This window comes from Camellia sinensis, chromosome 5, assembly GCF_055761805.1.
Source record: "Camellia sinensis isolate YWXY chromosome 5, ASM5576180v1, whole genome shotgun sequence".
NCBI lineage: Eukaryota > Viridiplantae > Streptophyta > Magnoliopsida > Ericales > Theaceae > Camellia > Camellia sinensis.
Window position 1 is genome coordinate 56978066 of NC_138965.1, and position 24702 is coordinate 57002767.

The window sequence follows — 24702 nt, forward strand, 5'->3', positions numbered from 1 at the left end:
ACAGCCCGTGCATAGTTACTGCAGTAGCCTTTTTAATTTCTCCTGTACACTATGGTTGGTGATAAGATTGTTAAATTATTTTTATAAAAATTTTTAAAAAACATAATTTATGTATTAAAAAAAATTAAAACAAATATAAATATCTATAATTATCCTGTACATAGTACAGGTGATAAGCTATCTATACTATATATTAAGCAAAAGAGTGTTTTTAACCCCAAGACTTGTGGGAGCATCAATATCTCAATCTGAATTTTCTAAATTTTTTATTTTTTATTTAAAAAAAAAACTCAGCATTTATTGATTTGGTCAAAATCCCCTGATCAACATTTATTAACTTTTTTCAATCCACATGTCTTTCCACATGCCTGTATTTATTGATTTGGTCAAATTTTTCTGATCAGCATTTAAAATCCCCTTATACAAATAATTATAGATACAATCCGTGTATAGTTACTGCAGTACCCTTTTCACTTCTCACATACACTATGACTAGTGATAAGATTGTTAAATTATTTTTATAAAAAATCTTAAAAAACATAATTTATATATTAAAAAAATCTAAAATAAATATAAATATCAATAATTATTCCGTGCATAGCACGGGCGATAGGCTAGTTATATATTAAGTAAAAGAGGGTTTTCAACCCCAAGCCTTGTGGGAGCTCCAATCTCCCAATCTAAATTTCTTGATTTTTTTATTTAAAAAAAAAAACTTAGCATTTATTAACTTCTCCCAACCCCTAAGTCTTACCTTCATAATAACACTTTAATGCATTAAGAACAAGCATAAAAAAAAATCTTTAAAATCCAATACATATGAATTTTTTGAAAAGTCTCAACACATATGATTATTAGCCCTCATAATAACACTTTAATGCATTAAGAACAAGTATAAAAAAAAAAATCTTGAAAAGTCCAACACATATGATTATTATCAAAATATTAAACTTTAATATCTATACTATATATTAAGCAAAAGGGGGGTTTTTAACCCAAAACCTTGTGGGAGCTCCAATCTCCCAATCTAAATTTTCTGATTTTTTATTTTTTTAAAAAAAAAACCTTAGTATTTATTAACTTCTCCTAACTCCCAAATCTTACCCTCATAATAACATTTTAGTGCATTAAGAGAACTCCAATCTCCCAACCTAAATTTCTTGATTTTTTTATTTAAAAAAAAAAAACTTAGCATTTATTAATTTCTCCCAACCCCCAAGTCTTACCCTCATAATAACACTTTAATGCATTAAGAACAAGCATAAAAAAAAATCTTTGAAATCCAATACATATGAATTTCTTGAAAAGTCTCAACACATATGATTATTAGCCTTCATAATAACACTTTAATGCATTAAGAATAAGTATAAAAAAAAAAATCTTGAAAAGTCAAACACATGATTATTATCAAAATATTAAACTTTAATATCTATACTATATATTAAGCGAAAGGGGGGGTTTTTAACCCCAAGCCTTGTGGGAGCTCCAATCTCCCAAGCTAAATTTTTTGATTTTTTATTTTTTTTTTAAAAAAATCTTAGTATTTATTAACTTCTCCCAACTCCCAAATCTTACCCTCAAAATAACACTTTAGTGCATTAAGAGAGTTCTAATCTCCCAATCTAAATTTCTTGATTTTTTTTTTTAAAAAAAAACTTAGCATTTATTAACTTCTCCCAACCCCCAAGTCTTACCCTCATAATAACACTTTAATGCATTAAGAATAAGCATAAAAAAAAATCTTTGAAATCCAATACATATGAATTCCTTGAAAAGTCTCAACACATATGATTATTAGCCCTCATAATAACACTTTAATGCATTAAGAACAAATATAAAAAAAATATCTTGAAAAGTCCAACACATATGATTATTATCAAAATATTAAACTTTAATATCTATATCTATACTATATATTAAGGAAAAGGGGGTTTTAAACCTCAAGCCTTGTGAGAGCTCAAATCTCCCAATCTAAATTTCTTGATTTTTTGATTTAAAATAAAATTTTTAGCATTTATTAACTTCTCCCAACCCCCAAATCTTACCCTCATAATAACACTTTAATGCATTAAGAACAAAAATAAAAAAAAATTCTTTGAAATCCAACACATATAAATTTCTTGAAAAGTTTCAACACATATGATTATTATCCCTCATAGTAACACTTTAATGCATTAAGAACAAGCATAAAAATTTTTTTTTTGAAAAGTCCAACACATATGATTATTATCAAAATATTAAACTTTAATATAATATAATAATAATTAAAAAAAGACATTTAATTCCTCGAAAAGTCCAACACATATGATTATTATAAAAATATTAAACTTTAATATAATATAAAAAAGGAAAAAAAGAAGACATTTAAAAAAAAAACATTTAAAAATCACAATTCACAAATATAGATAATTGTAAACACAACCCGAAACCTTGTGGGAGCTTCAATATCTCAATTTGAATTTTCTAATTTTTTTTATTTTTTTTTTAAAAAAACTAAGCATTTATTGATTTGGTCAAAATTCTCTGATCAACATTTGTTAACTTATTTTAATCCACATGTCTTTCTACATGCCTGCATTTATTGATTTGGTCAAAATCTACTGATCAGCATTTAAAATCCTCTCAAACAAATAATTATAGATACAATCCGTATATAGTTACTGCAGTACCCTTTTCAACTTTTCCTATACATTATGGCTAGTGATAAGATTGTTAAATTATTTTTATAAAAAATCTTAAAAAACATAATTTATATATTAAAAAAAATCTAAAACAAATATAAATATCTATAATTATCCCGTGCATAGCACGGGTGATAGGTTAGTATGAATTCTTGAAAAGTCCCAACACATATGATTATTATCCTTCATAATAACACTTTAATGCATTAAGAACAAACATAAATTTTTTTTTGAAGAGTCCAACACATCTATCTATACTATATATTAAGCAAAATGGGGTTTTAAACCCTAAGCCTTGTGGGAGCTCCAATCTCCCAATCTAAATTTCTTGATTTTTTTATTTTAATTTTTTTTTAGCATTTATTAACTTCTCCCAACCCCCAAGTCTTACCCTCATAATAACACTTTAATGCATTAAGAACAAGTATAAAAAAAATTCTTTGAAATCCAACACATATAAATTCCTTGAAAAGTTTCAACACATATGATTATTATCCCTCATAATAACGCTTTAATGCATTAAGAACAAGCATAAAAGAAATTTCTTGAAAAGTTCAATACATATGATTATTATCAAAATATTAAACTTTAATATAATATAATAATAAAAAAATTTAATTCCTTGAAAAGTCTAACACATATGATTATTATTATCAAAATATTGAACTTTAATATAATATAAAAAAAAAAAAAGAAGGCATTCAAAAAAAAAAGAAAAAAAAGAAGACATTTAAAAATCATAATTTACATAAATAGATAATTGTAAACACAATTCGTGCATAGCACGGGTGATATGCTAGTTATATATTAAGCAAAAGGGGGATTTTTAACCCCAAGCCTTGTGGAATCTCTAATCTCCCAATCTAAATTTCTTGATTTTTTGATTTTAAAAAAAAATCTTAGCATTTATTAACTTCTCCCAACTCCCAAATCTTACCCTCATAATAACACTTTAGTGCATTAAGAACAAGCACAAAAAAAATTCTTTGAAATCCAACACATATGAATTCTTTGAAAAGTTCCAACATATATGATTATTATCCCTCAGAATAACACTTTAATACATTAAGAACAAGTATAAATTTTTTTTTTGAAAAGTCCAACACATATGAAATCCAATACATATGAATTCCTTAAAAAGTCCCAACACATATGATTATTATCCCTCATAATAACACTTTAATGCATTAAGAACAAGTATAAAAAAAAAATTTGAAAAGTTCAACACATATGATTATTATCAAAATATTAAATTTTAATATAATATAATAAAAAAAAGAAGATATTTAATTCATTGAAAAGTCCAATACATATAATTATTATCAAAATATTAAACTTTAATATAATATAAAAAGGAAAAAAAAAGACATTTAAATAAATAAATAAAAAAACATTTAAAAATCGCAATTCACATATATAGATAATTATCTATACTATATATTAAGCAAAAGGGGGTTTTAACCCCCAAGGCTTGTGGGAGCTCCAATATCCCAATCCTAATTTTCTAATTTTTTGATTTAAAAAAAAAACCTCAGCATTTATTAATTTCTCCCAATCTCCATGCCTTTTGGGAGATTTGGTCAAAACCCCCTCATAATTAAATTTTAATGCATTAAAAACTAGCATAAACCAAATTCCTTGAAAATTTTAACACATCTATCTATCTATATTATATTATCTATATCTATATCTATCTATCTATCTATATCTATACTATATATTAAGCAAAAAGGGATTTTTAACCCCAAGGCCCGTGGGAGTTTTAATATCCGAATCTGAATTTTTTATATTTTTTATTAAAAAAAGAAAAACTCAACATTTATTGATTTGGTCAAAATCTCCTGATCAACATTTATTAACTTTTTTCAATCCACATGTTTTTCCACATGCCTGCATTTATTGATACAATCCCCTTATCAGCATTTGAAATCCCCTCATACAAATAATTATAGATACAATCCGCGTATAGTTACTGCAGTACCCTTTTTAACTTCTCTCATAAACTATGCTTAGTGATAAGATTGTTAAATTATTTTTATAAAAAATCTTAAAAAACATAATTTATATATTAAAAAAAATCTAATACAAATATAAATATTTATAATTATCTATACTATATATTAAGCAAAAGGGGATTTTTAACCCCAAGGCCTGTGGGAACTCTAATCTCCTAATCTTAATTTTCTAATTTTTTGATTTAAAAAAAAAAAACCTCAACATTTATTGACTTCTCCCAACCCAACCTCAGCATTTATTGACATCTCCTAACCCACAATCCCTTTTGACTTCTTTTATAATTATTGCAACACCCTTTTCAATTTCTCCTATACACTATGGTTACACACAAAAATAAATAAAAAAAGATAAGAATTTAGCTATAAATCTCAAAACGATATAACATCTAAATTTGAATTATGATTTAATAATATAATTATGTATTTTTTTTATGTATATCTATCAAAATTTTAAATCACTTAATAGGAAAAATTAATCAATTTTTCAAAATTATTGATTTTTAATTTAAAAAATAGATTAAAAAAAACTATTGACTGATTTATTTATTTAATAACAAAAATATTTCATAATCTCTCCCTCCTAATCTCTCTCACAAATTTTCAAAAAAAAAAAAATAATAAAACTTGCATTCTTTTTCTCTTCCCCAAAAAATCAGATAATATTTTTTTATTAAAGTTGTAGATATTTACCTATATTTTATATATTATATTATAACATAACAAAAAAAAACTAAAAAACTAATTTTTTTTTTTAAAAGTTTATCTAAATAAACTTTAAATCAATAAAACTCACATGTCTATCACATATCTAACTCACATCATAACTTACCTAAATAATAATAATTAAAAATAAATGGAAACCATAGATAAATTAAATTTAAAAAAAAAAGATACCCACAACTCCATCTTAAATAAATTGAAAAAAAAATACAACACATGATTATTATCCCTCATAATAACATTTTAATAAATTAAGAACAAGCATGAAAAAAATTCATTGAAAAGTCCAACACATATGATTAGTATCAAAATATGAAATTTTAATATAGTATAAAAAAAGAAAAAAGAAAAAAAGACAGTGGTGAAACGCAACCCGTGCATAGCACGGTTGATATGCTAGTTCCGTGTTAAGCAAAAGAGGGCTTTTAACCCCCAAAGCTTGTGGGAGTTTCAATATTTCAATCTGAATTTTCAAAATTTTTTATTTTTTATTTAAAAAAAAAAACTCAGCATTTATTGATTTGGTCAAAATCCCCTGATCAGCATTTATTAACTTTTTTCAATCCACATGTCTTTCCACATGTCTGCATTTATTGATTTGGTCAAAATCTCCTGATCAGCATTTAAAATCCCAAAAATGCTAGAGGCCCCAAATATTCTACCAAAAGTTTTACCAAATGTCTCACATGGGTGTGGGACCCACATGGGACCCACATTGTGTAGGTCCCACACCCATGTGAGACATTTGGTAAAACTTTTGGTAGAATATTTGGGGTCTCTAGCATTACTCTTAAAATCCCCTCATACAAATAATTATAGATACAATTCGTGTATAGTTACTGCAGTATCCTTTTCAACTTCTCACGTATATTATGGTTAGTGATCAAATTGTTAAATTATTTTTATAAAAAATATTAAAAAACATAATTTATATATTAAAAAAAATCTAAAACAAATATAAATATCTATAATTATCCCGTGCATAGCACGAGTGATGAGCTAGTAAATATATTAAGAAAAAGGGGATTTCTAAAACCCAAGTCTTGTGGGAGCTCCAATTTCTCAATCTTAATTTTCTAAATTTTGGATTTAAAAAAAAAAAAAAAAACTCAACATTTATTGATTTGGTCAAAATCCCTTGAGCAACATTTATTAACTTTTTCCAATCCACATGCTTGCATTGATTGATTTGGTCAAAATCTTTGATTAGCATTAAAAATCTCCTCATATAAATAATTATAGATACAGCCCGTGCATAGTTACTGTAGTAGCCTTTTTAATTTCTCCTGTACACTATGGTTAGTTAGTGATAAAATTGTTAAATTATTTTTTATAAAAAATCTTAAAAAACATAATTTATATATTAAAACAAATTAAAAAAAATATAAATATGTATAATTATTCCGTGTATAATACGGATGATAGGCTAATTAATAACAATGCACAAGGAGGAAATGTTCACAGTACTTAAGTCAAATCATTTGAAAATAATAAAATCTACAATTTTTAGTAACATAAATTGATATATATTCCCACACAAACAAATATGAACACTGATACATGCATATATATATATATATATATATATATAGGTCTCGTTTGGAAACACTCTCTTTTAGTTAAAAAGTCAACAAAATTGTTAAATTAGTCAAAAAGTTAATAATTCATACTCCCTCCGTCCCAAAATATTAGTCCCTTATTCTATTTTTTATTGTCCCAAAATATTAGTCCCTTTTTATAAATCAAGTACAAAAATAATATAAATTTCCTATTTTATCCTTCTTTTAAACTAATAAACAATTTAAAAAGTACAATTATGACATTGATATTCCCAAAAAATGTACTATCAAAAGAGTAATTTTGGAAAACCAACTTTTTTCAAATGCAATAAGTGTACTACCAAAAAAAGTTGAATTTTCCAAAAGGGGCCAATATTTTGAGACGGAGAGAGTACTAAAAAGTCAAAAATTCTCTTTTCTCTCTACTTTTTATACATCTTTTCATAAAAACTAAAAACTCCTCCCAAACATACCAAATTTTTTAAACTCATATTTTAGTCAAATAACAAAAAAATTACTAAATTAGTCTATTCACAAACGAGATCATATATATATATATATATATATATAAATCATCACCTCAGTTTCTCATTGGTGAACATGAGTAATCAACAAAGTCAACCACTTCAGATTTCGGAGATGCCTCAGAAGATGAGCTTCAGGTCTTGCAGATCTAAATCTTTGGATTGGAGATCAAGTCCATCATCTCATTCGAATCAATCTCGTGTAAATCTGAATCATGGACAAGATTTCAGCAACTACAAAGGACAGACTATGTCCGATCATGGTGGATTCGGCAGTGTTGTTTAGGTCACTGGTGTCAGATCTGAACCATGATGGAAATGCATACGGAGTAAACATGCATTGTGGTTTGTGAATTATTGAAACATGGTCGACTGACTACATGGACCTGTTCAAAAAGGGAAAGCAGGCCACAGCTCACAAATCAGTGAGTAACATCAAATTCCTAGACTAACAAACAGTCAATGAAACAATAGGGCACATTGGGTGAATGAAACAAGTAAAAACAACACAAAGAGAAATATAAAACAAGTGTGGTGTGGGGACTGGGGAGTACTTAAGCAGCAGGAAAAAATGCAATTACCTTGCATTGAAGAGGCCTCAAAAGCCTGGATTCATGGTTGCTGTCCAGCTCTTTTTCTCAGCTAGCCTGAGTTGCAAAATCACCCTCCCAAGTCCACCACTGATATTGCCAATGGGCCTGGGTATGGCTTGGTTGCTGCCGCAGCAGCTTACGTTATCGAGATCTTTAACCAATAATCTGATAACAGTCTAACCCAAATTAAATTATCTTATGAACAATCTAAAAAGGGGCTTATGGCATCACCAATAGAAATTGAGCACAAGACTTATGGTTAGAAATTGAGCTATTATAATGATTTAAAGTTTAGATGGTACAGAGGGATCTCAGTTCTCCCCCTCCTGTCCAGTATCTAGATTTGACAAAACAATATATCTCCATGATACAAAAAATATTGGACAAGGAACTCACAAATCACAAATGCATCAAAATAAAAAATAATACACTATTTTTGGAAAAGGAAAGAACAAACAGTTATCATGCAATACAAAATCAAAGTCACAGTTGTGATTTTGAAAATCCAGCTATTTGATTAGCTCTCTCCCTAATAACTCTCTTTGCAGAGACCAAAGAACAACGTCTAAACAGAGAAAATAAAAAACTCAAAAAGAGAAAAATGGTGCAAACCTTTATCACCCCCTTCTCAGTTCTTTAGAACAGAGAGTAGCAATTTCCAGAGTCGGTGGACTGATATTGCCAATCAAAAACGGAATCGCTTGGTGGACTGAGATCACCAATCAAAACCCTGACGAAATTGTTAGGTTTACTGAGATCAAGCATACAACTGTGACAAAACCGTGAATAACACTCACCCCTAATTCGGGTCCCCTAAATTTTTTTAAAATTTGGAGCCTTAGCCACCGCTTTGTGGCATTGCATAAAGGGCTGGCTTTGAATATGTAGCATGAACACAAGTAATTTAGAGGTAACTATTACAAAATTGATGACAGCAAAGAAAAACTCCATTAAAAGAAGCTACCATAGAATAGAGCAGAAAAAAGTCCATTTTGGACTTTCATGCAATGTTTACAGATTTTTTTTTTAAAATTGGAAACTGGCACATCATTCAAGTTCGCCTATCTTTGACTTGCTATATTTTACTCTTTTACACAGCATGTATATACAAGTCTCAGTTTGGAAGACATGACTGATTTAAGACAGGCTCCACCCTTGCTCTTCTTAACTGCAACCTCTTCAAGAGTTCACTGATTGCTGAGACATCGTCATTGTCCTCCTCAAGTTCTCGCCCACTGAGGCTTAAAAACAAGGAAGACAAGAGAACAGAAAATTTTCAGCATATTTGAAACAATGAAGAAGCAATTTTGACACACATTACATGTGCCAGTGCTATAACAAGATAGCAGTAAAGAATAAGAATAAGAAACAACGGGAAAAGAGAATCTGGAAAGAGAAGGAAAGAAGAGCAGAGACAGGCAACTGTAATATCTTGAAGTTTGAAAGACATCAATACAAAAGAAAAAGAGATTCAAAGATTCTTTTTTGTTTAAAAAGTTTGAAGATTATCGGAATAGTAAAGTTTGAAAATTCCATGTCTCCAAATACGAGGAGGTTCGAATTGTTCAACAAATAACAGATGCAAATCAGCCTCAAACTTTATTAACTTGTGCCTCTGAAATGCATTAAGCCACTGCTAACATATCAAATCGCAAACAAAGGGACTGAAATGTAATCAAAACAACATTTAAACAATAGAGACATTTAAGCACAACAAAAAGTAAAGTTGCGATAGAAATGATGATGTGACACACTATCTGACCTCATATCCAATGCAATAAAAAGCTGATTCAGATCATCCAGCTTGCTTCTAGCTTCAGGCAAAAGATTTCCATCATCATCGCAAGTGTTGTTTGGAAAGGAATCTATTGCAGCAGATAATAATTGAAAATATTTCTGCACCTCCACCTGAAAGGAAGTATAGTATAGAATAAAGGAGTAGAAAAGTTACAAAATTTTCACAAACTACATCAGCAATTGATAATTTATGAAACAGTTTAGCATTATTACCTTAATTTTTGGGGCAGTGGACATGAGACTCATTATATTTCCACCTTTTTCATTCTCCAAATCCAAAGCATGAAATGTTTTCCAAAAGTGACCATAACTATTGTCTGAAAATGTAGTGGAATCCATCTCTCCAACAACACCAACACAAACTGAATTACTACACGATTTTCCTTCCTCAGGAAACAATTCCCTTACTACATCCTCCCCACATTTGTTTGCACTAAGGTCTACAAAATATGCATCCGAGCACGAAAATTTTGAAAAATTCTCTCCAACACCCACTACAACCAGAGGGTTGTCAATCTTTTTTAGTGCTTCAGCAAGTGCATCAACAAAGTAGCATTCGTTCCTAAGAATGGCATCACAAAATGCACATGGCAATTGAGAATTAATATCCCTCTTACCCAGCAGAGTAAAAAGCTTATCAAAATGCTTTCCAGAGTTTACACAAAGTATGCATAGCAGAACAATCAATCTCAAAACAAGGAGAGGATAGTAGTCCTCCAAATCCAAATAGTTTGTCGTTGATCTGATCCACTCCATTGTATCATACTTGTTGAGAATCATCTCATGAACAACATTTGCCATTAAATCATAGATATGTCCCAAATCCAATGAAAACTTCAAATCGTTAACTAAATTGGCATTTGGATTGATAGTCCATTCCTGGAAAATTAGCCATTCAACAGCTGAAGCTTTTGTAGTGAAGAAATGCAATCCCTGGAAGTAGGATACCATAAAAAGGAGCCGCTCAACAAGATACAAGAAACAAGCAGGTGACATATAACCCTGATCTGACACTGGGTTGGCTAAACAAGCATCTTCAAGAGCTTCATAGAACTTGTTAACCAGTGATACCTCTCTTAAAGCAACATCTGCCATTTCAGAACCCAGTGCAACTTCTGATCGAGCGAGAATGAGTTCCTCAACAAATGCCATCCATTTAGAATTCCCGCCAAAACATGTTACAATCTTTGAATATGATTCAATAAATAACTTCCCAGACCCAAGTATCATCATAGCCACCATTCCCATTTGCCCATATGTCAGCCTACTGCTTGTGCTGATGTTTCCAAAGATAGCTTCATTTATCAAACTCATGGACAAGTTGGTTCCTCTGAGCAGAACGATATTCAGTGTCAATGATTTGCGAGAGTCTAGAGGAAATACATGTCCAAAATAGTTCTGAACAGATAATGTAAGGAACTTATCAACAATCTCACTATTGTACCTGCAGTCCTGAAACTTGTATTCCTTGAGAAACTTCACAACCTCAAAGACATGTAAAAGTGACATGCTTTGGTTAAACACGGAAAAAGTATTATTGAATGAATAATCATAAAGTGCCTTGAGAGTTTCCAACACAGTCAGACCAACTGAAAATAACTCTGATCTCCAATAACTCAATGCGGCAGAGACAAACTCGCGAACACCAATAGAAATCGTGTTTCCATTCCTCTCAATAGATCTGTAATTAATTTCTTGCAGCCATAGGGCTTCAGAATTCAGCAATTGGTAGATTGTACCTCGATTACCATTTAGCTTCCTTGCTCCCATGTAATTCAAGCAAAAGTCTTCATAACTCATATTCTCACTAACACCATGCCGTCCAATGCTCAAAAGACAGTCAATTAAGTCGACAATCTTCTTGTTCCAAAAGTTCCAAAAGTAAACTAATGTTTCAATAGAAATCTTGTTATGAGAAATCATCTCTTCTGAATGTTTTCTCTTATCTTTAACCAATACATTACTCCAATCATATATTGAGGTATCTGAATTGAGATGAGCATCCAAAATTTTCCAAACAGACAAAATTTCACCTCTGAGACTTTTATGTCTATGGGAAGCAATCAAATATTCTCTCAGTTCAGACATGCTACTCTCCCTGTTTGATAAAATGTTTGCTTCTACAGATACAAATTCATGAAATAGATCATCGGAGTGATTCTGAGCACATGACTTTGCTCTTGTCAGAAGCTCTTCCTTCTGCCTGAATTGCATCAAGGGCCAACCTCTGCTTCTAGAAGACCAAAGAGAGAACGGTAAAACATTCCAGAGAAAAAGCTTAGATGCTTCTTTGAAATGTCCAGCTTTCTCAAGCAAATCAGCCTGACGTACAAGATCTCCTTTCTGCGCTGCCATGTTGGCAGCTTCCAAGTAGTTACCATATTCTTCTTCCAACAACAAAAGCTCATCAAAACAACTCAAATCCTTCAAAAATGTGCGCATCAAGTCAATTGAATGAAAATCTTTGACATATTTCATCATGGTCTTTTTATCTTTAAGCCAATGATAATAATGTGCACATCGGTCAAGCAAATTTTGCTCAACATTCTCGATTTCATAACTTGTTTTAGCTCTATCCACATCTGTGGGTGCATCTTCTTTCCAGCAACGAATGAACTGCAAACCCATGCTGGGGAGTTCATCAATGGTCTTTCCACTAAATAAAATCTTAGCCTCCCTACAAACAAACTCATAGAAGAGATTAGAGTGCTTCACTGCAATTGACTTGGCTTTTCCTAAGAGCTGTTCCTTCCGAGTAAACCATCGCTTAATAGTACCACTAAGCTTGCTTTCAAGTCGATGCATCGAATTGACAAAAACATACCAAAGCAAGAGCATTGATGCTTCTCTGAATTTCCCAGCCTTCTCAAGCATATCAGCTTCAAGGGGATCATCTCCAATCAGCCTTGCTAAATTAGCAGCTTCCAAAAAGTTTCCCCATTCTTTTTCCAACAATAGAAGCTCATTGAGGCAATTTAAATTCTTCAAGAACGTGCGCATCAAGTCCACAGAAAAAAAAGATTTAACAAAATTCATCATTAACCAGTTATTTTTGAGCTCATAATAATGTAGAGCAGCCCCCTGAAGAAAATCTTGACCAATTTTGTCAATTTTTTGATCTGCATGTTGTTTCCAGCGACGAATGTAGTGCAAGCCAATGTCAAATAACCTCCCAGCAGAGCAGGCAGACAAACATTGCTCATATAAGTTGGCCTTTGCATATGCTTCAGCTGCAAGCTTATACTGTCGTGCCAGTGAGAAGCAAAATCCAGCATTCTCCAGCTTAGATTCCCCACATTTTTCCGAATAAATTATGCCTGTATCAATAACATTTAAATGAATTCCAAAGTTTTATCAACTCCAAATAAGACACAAAGCTAGAACAATTTGGATTATTAGAAACTAGAACTTGAAGAAAACGCAAGCACTTCGAATGTAATAATATAATCATGTTAAATATTATTGCGCTCATCCAGCACTAATTTTCAGCAAGTGCCCAAAACTAAGTAATTTGTGGCAGACAACAGCTGATCTGCATATTTGGAAACATCAACACCTACATGATTACATCTGTTAGAAAGACCCATCAAATGCAGGTCTCATATCTCTCATATGCATGTTAAAATGTTAGTCTCTAATTGTACCAAAGTTCACAACATGTGAAAGCCACATAAAACAATGCCAGACCCATGGTAGTTGAGCCAAATAGTAAACACGGCACACATTTTTATCTCAAAATTAAGTTTATCCAACAAAAACTTGTATCGAATATTAAACTCTCAATCAATGAATACAAAAAAATTACTATCTTATCTTGAAAAAATAAAATATATGTTAAATTGCAGCAAAACCAGAATGAAAGAGTTGAAAGCTAGAGAACTATTGTAGCAATATGGTTCAAGAGTTTAAAAATTAAAACAAACAAATAAAAAAATAAGAATTGAAAATCCAACCTGCTTTTTCAAACTCATTTAACTCAAAATAACATTGGGCAGCCAATTCGAACTTGTCAATAGAGTCCAATATTTCAGCTGCCTTCTTCAGAGCAATGCGAGGTGCTTTGGGGTCTGAAAAATGCATATGTTCAGAAGTAGCACGAAGTGCAGCAGCTTTGGCATAACTTTCCCAGTATGTGTCTCCTGCTCTTTCAAAGCACATCATTGCCATCTCATAGTTATGCTCGTAAAAGAGCTGCATTTAGGGGAGAAAAAAATTTAGTAAGAAATCAACATGTTTAAGAATAAAAGGTAATGAGGAAGTTCTCAAGAATGACCATCGTTACATATATGAACACAGCATGAATTTGACATTCCACACCAAAAAATTGGGAGGAAAATGTAAAGGGAAAAAAAAAAAATTATATCAACACATTGAGAGAACATTGCAATGATATATACATAAACGTTTAATTTATAATTACCAAAATTCATGAAAGAAATAAAAATAGACATTTATAGGGATGTGTGCAATAATAAAATACTTATTGCGAAATATTGTAAGTGTTTTGAAAGTATCAGAAAAGTAAACTCTAGGTATCTTATATGAATCTAACATTGTTTAGATATTTCATGAATTTGACATTGTGACTATGGAAGTCAAAGGGACATCATTCACGCTCGGAGATTTTACGCAGCACAATAATATCATGGAAGATGTTGATGATGATGATGATAGTAATAATAACAGAAGGTTCAATCTCAAAATAATAAATGTACAAGCAGCATGAATATATAGCAATAATAACAAAGGTCATGAATAGATGGAAAACAAGCCTTGATGCCGCGGGACTTCCATTCCTCTTGGCTGCTAACAATTTGCATTTCCTTCACAGATTCATAATCCAGTTTTCTTACTTTAACAAGGTTCAGCTTCATCCAATAGTTAAAAACTGAATCAGAGAGCCCTTCATCCTCACAGATCCACAACCTCTGCCTTGTGCGAGTGATAGCCACATATAATTGCTTCAGTTCAGAGCACAAGGCAGTGTGTTTCTCCAGGTTGAACCCCTGAAAGTTTTGGGGAGATGTGGAAATCTTCAGATCTTTTTTCTCCATATACTCGTATATCACTTCCCAGTGATTTCTCATTGGGGATGAGCTAAAAAAATTATACAGCAGTACATCCTGCAACATGATATGAAATGATTTTTTAACTTAAATAGATCATATTCAGATCAGACTTTAAAAAACAGAATTATACAAAGTTAAAAAATAATAAATAAATAAAAAATGAAACTTTTTTTCTTGACTTACAGTAACTGTTGAGGAGGAAGTCCTTGTAATCAATCCAAAAATCAATGAAACAGATAAATTAGAAAGTTCATTTACCTGAAACTCTAGGCCCTTGCACTCCATGATTGTTAGAACAAGAGCTTGTTTTCCAACGTAATCAGAAATTTCCCTCCTCGAACTATCATCCCGAACTAAAACAACCTGCTCTGCCCCAAAGCCGGCAAAATCCTTTCCACTGTTTTGGAATATAGTTAAGATTGCATTTTCATTATGATTGGGCACAATAATAGTGGGGGCTTCACCATATATAAGACTACTTTCAGGAGTTAAAACATCAATTGACTGAGGAAAAAAATAGTAAAGAAGATCAATCACACTCTGTGCTAACTTGAGAACGCCATCATGGGTGCGGAAGTTGTGGGTCAAATAAAACATGTCTGAGATTTGACCTTTCCCTTTTCTTCCATCAGTTTCATCCCTTTTCAATCCCAAAAACTCCACATAAAACAGACACCGTATATCCTCAAACCGAAAATCAATACCTTTTGCTATTGTTTGGGCAGAATCACCCGAAAAGACAAAACCCTCACTAAAATTTCGGCATACATACTTGAAAAGAGCAATTTGCTTCATTGAGAGGTCCTGCACCTCATCAACAAATACAAAATGTATCTCATCACCTGCATACCTCTCATTTCTTAGTCGATGATGAAGATCAATGACTAAGTCAGCAAAATCAAATTCTCCATTAACCGCCTTTTTCTTCTCATATGCTAAGAAGATATCATATATTATCTCCCTTTTCTGCCTGCTTATACTGGACCCAACACGACACTCAGATAATGAAACATAATCCTGCCGACTGAGCTTCCCATCACATACCTCCCCAGCTATCAACCCACCTTTTATCACAGACATTATCTCAGTGAAAACTATACTGGGATCCAGTTTTTTAGTTAGCAGGATGTTAAAATGAGACCAGTAAGATGAGCTAAATCTCTCAAACGTAACCTCCTTTGTCCTGATAAAAATTTGGAATGCCAGTGATCTTGAATTTCCAGATTTACCATGAGCGAGTTGTCTTGCATCATGGAATCTTTCAAAGTACGAAGTACCAACTGTTCCATCAAGCATCATCAAAAACTTGGAAAATGTTATGATAAGTGGGTATGACTCTGGTAAAATATCAACAAACGAATCAGGAATATCTGCAAATTGTAATGCATCATCAATGTCATTATCCATACGGACCGAACTGCTTTTCGCTGAAGATTTATTCCCACATACAAAGCTGTACATTTAGAAACAGAAACAGTGTAAAACAAGATAGCTTTGCAACACCTAATGTAAAAATGTATATGCTAAAAAAATTTACATATAAAAAATACCATGAAGATAAGGCGTAAATGATCATAGAAACTAAACATTACTTTTAAAGAATTTATCTAAAACAAGAGAAATTAGTTTGCATAAATTTCTTTGTATAATTTTCTCATGCTTTTGTCAATTTTGCCTTAGAAACTTGGAATTATGACATGTACTTGATTATGGAGAAATCATATTAGATCAGTCATGTCCACATGCCTATCCACTTATCCGTAGATTTTTTTATAGGTTGCTCGATTTCTGAGCCATCATAATTGTATAGACATCGACTCACCTAGTTGAGCAACAAGTAAATGAAACTTGACAAGCAAAGGGCCATAAACTTCCTCCACAACTCACTGGGACCAAAGATACTGAAAGATTTAGAGGGACAATTTTCTATTTTGCTTGGCACAATTTTTTTTACCCTTTTGTTCCTGGTCAATAAAACAATATGTTCTTTCCAAATATGGTAAATTTCAACATTTTGTGAATATTTTTCTTCTCATTTTTCTTCTGGCCTGTTTGTAAAAGTTAGGTGGAGTACCTTAATTTTCTTCACACGTCTAGTTCTTAATCATTTCACTGGCTCAAGAATCCATTAGAAAAAGGACATCATTAAGTTTTGACCCTCAATAATTGAGGGTTCTGGGAGGGCTAGAATGGTTATAGAATTAGTTTTCAGAAAAGAGACAAATTTCATGCCCTCAGACGTCAACCTGCATTCTCCTACTTCAATACTGGTCTAGTTGTAATGCAACATTTTGGATCCTTGAGTAAGCTGTTTATTTTAATTCATATAGTTTGCGAGGGGATCTGGTATGTTGTGCTCAAGCTAAAGACAAGGCCCTAGATTTAAAGATAGCCACATGGGAAGTAGCCTATCAGCATCTAGAATAGATGATGGCTTAAATGATAACAGTTGCAATAATTAGAGGGTCAAAAGCAAGCTAACTACTGGAACTTTAAGCAACAAATAAGTTTTGTTCAGTGCACTTGTGCGGACAGACCTAATATCAGAAACTGCAAGCTACATGTTCAAGGCTCTTTGGCAAATGAAAAAAACAACAATATTAAGAGGGGGTTTGGGAGGATATAAATAAGTATACTTTTTTGACTTTTTACAAAAAAACGTAAAATATGGGTTGTGTTTGAAGTGATGTGGTAGAGAAGTGATGTGGTAGAGAAGTGATGTGACCCTCAAATAAGATGATTGTGACCCAAATAGGATAGTGTGCTAAAATTGCATGTGCTATTTTAGCACATGCCAAACACCCCCTAAATTAATGCAAATTTTCAAAATTCCTTGAGAAACATTTATGTGTATGTTTTGAAAATCTGAAATATAGCATACTGCTAAATTAAAGTAAGAAAACTAGGGCGTTTTAGAAAACCATAAAGAAATTCTGTTTAGTGGACTTCGAATAATGTACATATATGTATTCCATTTCACATGTACTATCAGAGCCATCTACATGAAAACTTCAGCTATAAAAATAAATAAATAAAAAGAATTGAACACAATGATAATATATAGATCTAGCACTAAAGCAACAAAAATAGAACCAACCAGCAGTACCTTTTCAACTGAGAAACATGTTGTTTTACAGCAAAGCACAATTTTGGACTCACTGTGACAAAAATCTGGTGCAAGATATCTCTTTTAGCCTCCTGAATCTGACCAGTCTCACTACTATCCTCCTGGTGCCTCCAGCTATCATCAGTGGATAGATTACTCTGAACTTCATGATAACCCTCAGATGCTAAATGATACAGTTGCTCATTCTGAAATAATTTCATGGTCAAAACAGTGGTCTTCCCAGTGCCTGACCTTCCAAGTATAAAGGTGCTTCTGTTGAAATGAATTATCTCTTTCTCTTGGTTTGTTAATTCCAAAGGAAGACTCAGTTCTTTACCATTGCAGCCAGATAGCAGGTGGCTGACCGCCCCAATCGACAACGAGTAGAATTTCATCAGTAACAAACTCTCACTCACCTTTGCATCCTCAACATAGTCTTTGCCAACCAAAGAAGCATCATTTATTAAAGCTTTCCCATTTTTGGTCTCACTGAGATTCTTATATTGAATAAGACCAGAAGAGAGTGTCCATGTCATGGGAACTTCAAAATCCCTAAACTCCAAAAAAAAAAAAAAAGGAAAGAAAGAAAGATGATAGCAATTACGACGACAATGATAGAATATTAGAAAGACAAAATTGATATCCATTTTGTAGAGCATGACCTTAATTATGTTCCATAGGTTGGTAATTTAAACTTTAAAAATTTAGAAGTCAACACAAAAAAAGATTTAGATACACTAGGGAGGGTACACGAGAATTTACTTACCCATCATGGCATTTGACCTTGCAACGATTGAGATAATCATCTGTGTACATCCCAAATATGCCATCCAAACGTTTAACCAATTTTGGAAATTCCTCCAATGGCAATACATCCCAAACCTTTAAGACTTGGGTGTACAATGATTCCTTAACAACATCAATTGAGCAAACAATGTATAGTTCCCTGACCTTGAATTTATTCAACATCTGTGACAAGCCTTCACAATTGATGTCTAAATTTCTCCTCCTTGGTCGCCAGCCAGTAGAGAGCTTAGTTATTAAAAGAACAACTAAATTCTTCGTCTCTGGTGACTTTAGCTTGACAAATGATTTCCTAAAGTTGTCACTGAAGAGAATCTGAGGACAAAATGGTTTATCAATATATATATATAGAAAAGGGACAAAAAAAAAAAAAAAAAAAAATGAAAGAAAATTACTAAGACATGAAAGGTAGCTCTATATACCTTCCACCTGGCACCCTTGAACAGCATGCTATTCCCATTAAGGAAATCATCCAGTTCATCGAGCTCTTTTTTGACTTCTAAGATGACTTTTTCAAAATCCTTATGTTCATCAGCATTAAAAAAACACTGGCGAACCTTGGCATCAGAGATAAGTTCATCCCACACAGATCCACTATTACTCAGCATTGTTTCATTGCCCAAAATCCAAAGACAATGCCTAAATAAGGATTAATAAAAAAAAGAAGTTAACTACATAGTTCAAGAACTTTAAAGTATACTAAATAGTAAATCTAATATTATCAATAACCCATATGAAACCATACCTAGCCCTTGTCAAAGCAACATTAATTCTTCGAGGACTGGAGATGAAACCAATATTTGATCCTCTACCAGAGGATCTTACAGTTGATATTACTACAACATCTTCCTCCCCACCCTGACACCCATCTATAGATTTCACATTCACAACAAAGTTATCATGCTTCTCATATTTCCGGCCCAACCTCTGTTGAATTTCAGCAATTTGAGCAGAATAGGGGGATACTATACCAACGCTAAGCTTCTTCTTTGAAGCAGTGCATGCTGTACCAAAAAATAAAAATATGGAATAAGAAAGGAAAAATAATACGATCATTTGGATAGAGCTAAAACTAAAGAGGTACATCAAAAGAGATCTAAATAGGACTTTTAAATATTATTTCATTTGCCTAATCATTGATTGATTTTCAAGTGTTCAACTTAAATAACTTCTTATTGTTTGGAAAGAGGTAACATTCAAAACAACACAAAAAAAGTAAACGCAAAGCTTAACAAAAGAGATTGCCTCATTTAGTAAATTTAACTAGTCAATGATTTGATGTTTATACATTATATACAAGGATTTGTTGGATGACATTATTAGATGAACACTGATGATGTGTCGTTAGATGAACACTTAACGAATAAAATACCATCAACATGCATACCTTCAGAAAGCAAATGCAATATTTTCAAAACAACTGCCACTTCTACCATGTTTTTCCGACTGCGCTGATCATCAAGCATCTCTCTACCGCAAGAGATGTTTATGAAAGAAAAAGGGCCAAACATTGGCCCTGGAAGGAAGCATTTTGTATACTTTTGGCTCTTCACATTTGCAGAATCCATGACCTTATTTTGGTAAAATTTGGAATTAGGGAAACAGCTTATTGATGGATGCATTCGGTATTGGATATTTAGAAGTTGCTTTGAATGACCCGAGAGGGTCAACCTCTCAAACAAACTTCTTCCAAAACCTGCTTCCTGGGAAACCTATAAAACAAGATAATGCATGTGTGACAAACATATTTAGAAAATAAAAGAAAATAATACTTAGAACAACCGCCATAATTTAGCCCTTATACTTAAATCCCTAATATATATCAAAAGGCCAAGTGGCAAATCACTTACATTACTACGAAGCATTGCCGGCAACTGGCATTCATCGCCAAAGAGAATGATATGCTTTATTCCAGGGAGTGTTAGGGGTATAATTGAATCACATTCTTTTATTTGGGCCGCCTCATCAATTACCAACAAGCGCAGTGGCTCCATTTCAGCTGAATGCAGCTTGTATGAATTTGAAACGGTGCACAAAACTAATGAAGCCTTTTGAAAACAAAAATTCACTACTGACTCTTTGTTCATATCACTTGGAAGTTTAAGTTCATTGAGTGAACAATGTATAGTTCTTAGAGCAGAAATGCATTTCCTTCTAAAGTATAAAAAGCTGCACTCAAAAGCATCAATGGATTCTGACTCAGTAAAAAGCTCCTTCAGTTTTTCAAAACTTGTATCTTTCTGGTCCAACATTTTCTCCAATGAATCAAGTGAATTAATAAGTGATACCATGCTGTGGAAATTAAATTCCTGAATGAAATTTAAGGGCAAATGAGTGCAGAGAGCAGACACACATCTTCTGAGTGGAATAGCAGAAGATCCAAATTGGTCTCTCAAAAACTGAAGAAATGATTTACTCATCACATTCCTATCTTCGCTTCCTTCGCAGCATTTCTCATTGATTGATTGATCAACACAGAAAGCTTCATACTGAGAAACACAACCTTCAAGAAAATCAATCATTGAAGTGAAGCAATCCTTCCAACCAGCTACTGATCCAAAGCACTCAGCAAGCTTTTCAACACGATAATCCAAATACACTTCCTGGAGATCCGGAGTAAGTTTCAATTTTTCCTTGTTACCAAATAACAAAATATCTCCCAAAGGGAAAAACAAACCATCCTTTCCACAACCTGTCTCTAGTGACTCTCTCATTACTTTCAGAGTACGAGAGGCCACTTCTGTGATTGCGACATTTGTTGGTGCACATATAAGAGTCCTACATTTCAAACGAATGAGGGTACACAGCAACATGCTGAGAGTTCTAGTTTTTCCAGTCCCAGGTGGCCCCCAAATGAGTTCTGAATTAGACTTGTGGTCACACTGCATTTTCCGTACAGAACTGACTACTGCCTTGTATTGGGACTCATTCAACTCAGATGACAAACATAACAATTTTTCTTCCAAAATCTGGTTCCTTTCTATGGGACACTGATTACAAATTTCTTCAACCTGTCAAAACCAAAATAAATAAATTCAATTGAGGTGCGAAAAATTCAATTGGGGGGTTCAATGAAGCTCTTCAAAGTTCTTACCAGAGTCTCAGTGCACAAAAGTCTCTTGATAACCTCCACATTTCCTGCCTTATGCAATGCAGTCCATATTCTTTTGCTAGTTGTTATATTCATCAAGAAAATCATATAGGCCTTGCAATTCCTCCCATCATTGATATTAATAAGGTCCTTGGATGCTTTAACATTGAAATGGGTAGCAGCTGCAATGTCATTTCTTTTGTTATCCCCCCCAGATATTTTAGTGATGGTGCCAAAAGCCCATTCACTTCCTGACCGTTGCAAATCAGAAACAGATTCAGGCTTGGCTTGTGTGAAAACAAATATGTCACTGGGAAGAGCTCTGTAAGGCTCCTTCCCATGACGACTTGATCCTCCATTTCTCCAAAAACCAACCTCAACATCATATAATAATGATGCTGTAGGATATGGTTTGTATTCATTTAGAGAGATGATTTGGGCAAAAGGTGCACTGGATATAGCCTCCATAGTCGAAGATAATTCTGCCCGTATTTCTTCCAACAATGGGGAAACAAATGATCCCAGATAGTTCTGGACAGACTCAAATGATTGTGGAATCTTTTCCACCTAAAAACAATGACAATGACAATGAAATTATTCAAACCGACAAAATTTTCAAGCGAAGAATATACTACGACAATTATGTGTCCATTGCCAAAGTCTTGTAAAAGAAAAGCAAAGCTAAAAAAAAAAACAAACTACTAAGAAGAGTAGAAAGATTCCCTGCAGTTATTTCCAGGCACTAATAACTCTTTATTACTGCAACTTATAAATAAAAATATGCAGTCGTGTATGTATAGAAGCAACCAAACTAGACAATAATAAGTACACATTACATTAAGGAATATAAAAAGGATTTATGCAAATCCTGTGTCAAAACTCATAACTGTGGAGAAAAGGAACAATCCATTGTGCATCAAATTCTAAGGTCATGCACCACATCTCTCTCCCTCTCTCTCTGAAATCAAGAAAACAACATGAAGGGGAATTGTTTGAAGGCTGGTGTAGGCTTTTCACAATTGAGGTATAGAAGGCAGAAGACAGGAGATAGCTGATGGGGCTGGCACCCTCAATGAATTGGTAAGGTATCTGTGGAAAGAAATCTGACAATGATAAAACCTCAAATTAAAAAACTTATTTTTATCCAAAATTTATTGACTGTGGGTTACGGTACCCAACAGACCACACACAATGCCATTTAGTATTTAATATACAACAATTCAAGGCTTCAGATAACAAAGAAAAATATTTTACTTTTTGAAAAATTAATAACAAACAACATTTTTCAAAAGAAATTCTGACAATGATTTTTTGCCAATTTTTCTCAGCTAAATACAAATAATCATAACGTACCAAAATAAATGTAAAACCATTAAACAATGTTAGAAACACTAATTTGTGTAATAACAAAAATACAAAACATACATGTAGAACTCACTTAACATTTGAAGTATCTAGTTAGTGTTTCTAATGTTATTGAATTTATGCTTTCCTTCTCGAAGATGAAAAAGGACGAAGAAAACGTGCACAAAGAACATGAAAAAAGTAAATTAAAATAACCATTGTTATATACATTGACTAATAAAAACATTGAGCAAATAAAAACAAGCCATAAATCAAATTTAAAAAATGATGATCACATAGTAATGATGATACCTGGCTTTTGAAAAGATCTTCATTGAAAATGTCTTCGAGGGACCAAGAAAATACTAAATCAAGCAAGTCCTTTTCTTTATCCATCTTTCTCTTTCTCTGTCTTTTACTGTTCCTTCTACTTGAGTATCAAAAAGAATCAACCAAGTAATTAACAATGAACCGACTTCAGATGTTGAAGACAGAGAGAAATAGTAAATATATATAGGAGAGAGAGAGAGAGAGAGAGAGAGACTCAATGGGAAGTGCACCAGTTTTCTTGTACTAAGGAGTGTGAGGGTCTTCTCATATTCCTCCCTCCCTCCCTCTCTACCTTCCTGACTTCTCTTAATTTTCAAAGGTGACTAACCAACGGCATGCACCTTATCATATATCCACCTAATTTTATCACAAAATTTTATAATATTGATTACAAAATGTATAACTTTATTATAAATTAGCATAACAAAATACTAGCATATCACCCGTGTTACGCACGGATTGTGTTTACAATTATCTATATATGTAAATTGTGATTTTTAAATGTTTTTTTTTATTATTTTTTAAATGTCTTAGTTTTTTCCTTTTTTTATATTATATTAAAGTTTAATATTTTGATAATAATCACATGTATTGAACTTTTCAAGAAATTAAATGTCTTTTTTTTTTATTATATTATATTAAAGTTTAATATTTTGATAATAATCATATGTGTTGAACTTTTCAAGAAATTTTTTTTATACTTGTTCTTAATGCATTAAAGTGTTCTTATGAGGGATAATAATCACATGTGTTGGGATTTTTCAAGAAATTCATATGTGTTGGATTTCAAAGAATTTTTTTTTATGCTTGTTCTTAATGTATTAAAGCGTTATTATGATGGTAACACTTGGAAGTTGAGAGAAGTTAATAAATGCTAAGATTTTTTTTAAAAAAAAAATCAAAAAATCAAGAAATTTAGATTACGAGATTGGAGCTCTCACAAGACTTGGGGTTAAAAACCCTTTTTTGCTTAATATATAGTATTGATTTAAAATTTTGTGGTTGATATAACAAAAATTTATAGCATAGTTACAACATTTTTTTGTTATACCGATTTATGATGGAATTA

The 24702-nt window shown here is 32.2% G+C and overlaps 2 protein-coding genes across 2 annotated transcripts; both read right to left on the reverse strand.

Moving 5' to 3' along the window:
- Positions 1 to 9034: 9034 nt before the first annotated feature.
- LOC145791425 (uncharacterized) lies at positions 9035 to 19447 on the reverse strand. The gene is made up of 7 exons (XM_082871780.1): positions 18065 to 19447; positions 15142 to 16411; positions 14662 to 15012; positions 13843 to 14080; positions 10103 to 13206; positions 9855 to 10000; positions 9035 to 9333 (listed from the first exon to the last, which is right to left on the reverse strand). The coding sequence occupies exons 1-7, from the start codon at positions 18721 to 18723 to the stop codon at positions 9207 to 9209; spliced, it is 5895 nt and encodes a 1964-aa protein (XP_082727906.1). The 5' UTR covers positions 18724 to 19447; the 3' UTR covers positions 9035 to 9206.
- On the reverse strand, positions 18827 to 23699 carry LOC114303236 (helicase sen1-like). Its single transcript, XM_082871781.1, has 7 exons — positions 23616 to 23699; positions 21963 to 22526; positions 20719 to 21879; positions 20256 to 20580; positions 19614 to 19872; positions 19291 to 19507; positions 18827 to 19183 (listed from the first exon to the last, which is right to left on the reverse strand). Exons 1-7 carry the CDS (start codon positions 23697 to 23699, stop codon positions 18827 to 18829), a joined length of 2967 nt encoding a protein of 988 aa, XP_082727907.1.
- Positions 23700 to 24702: the final 1003 nt, after the last annotated feature.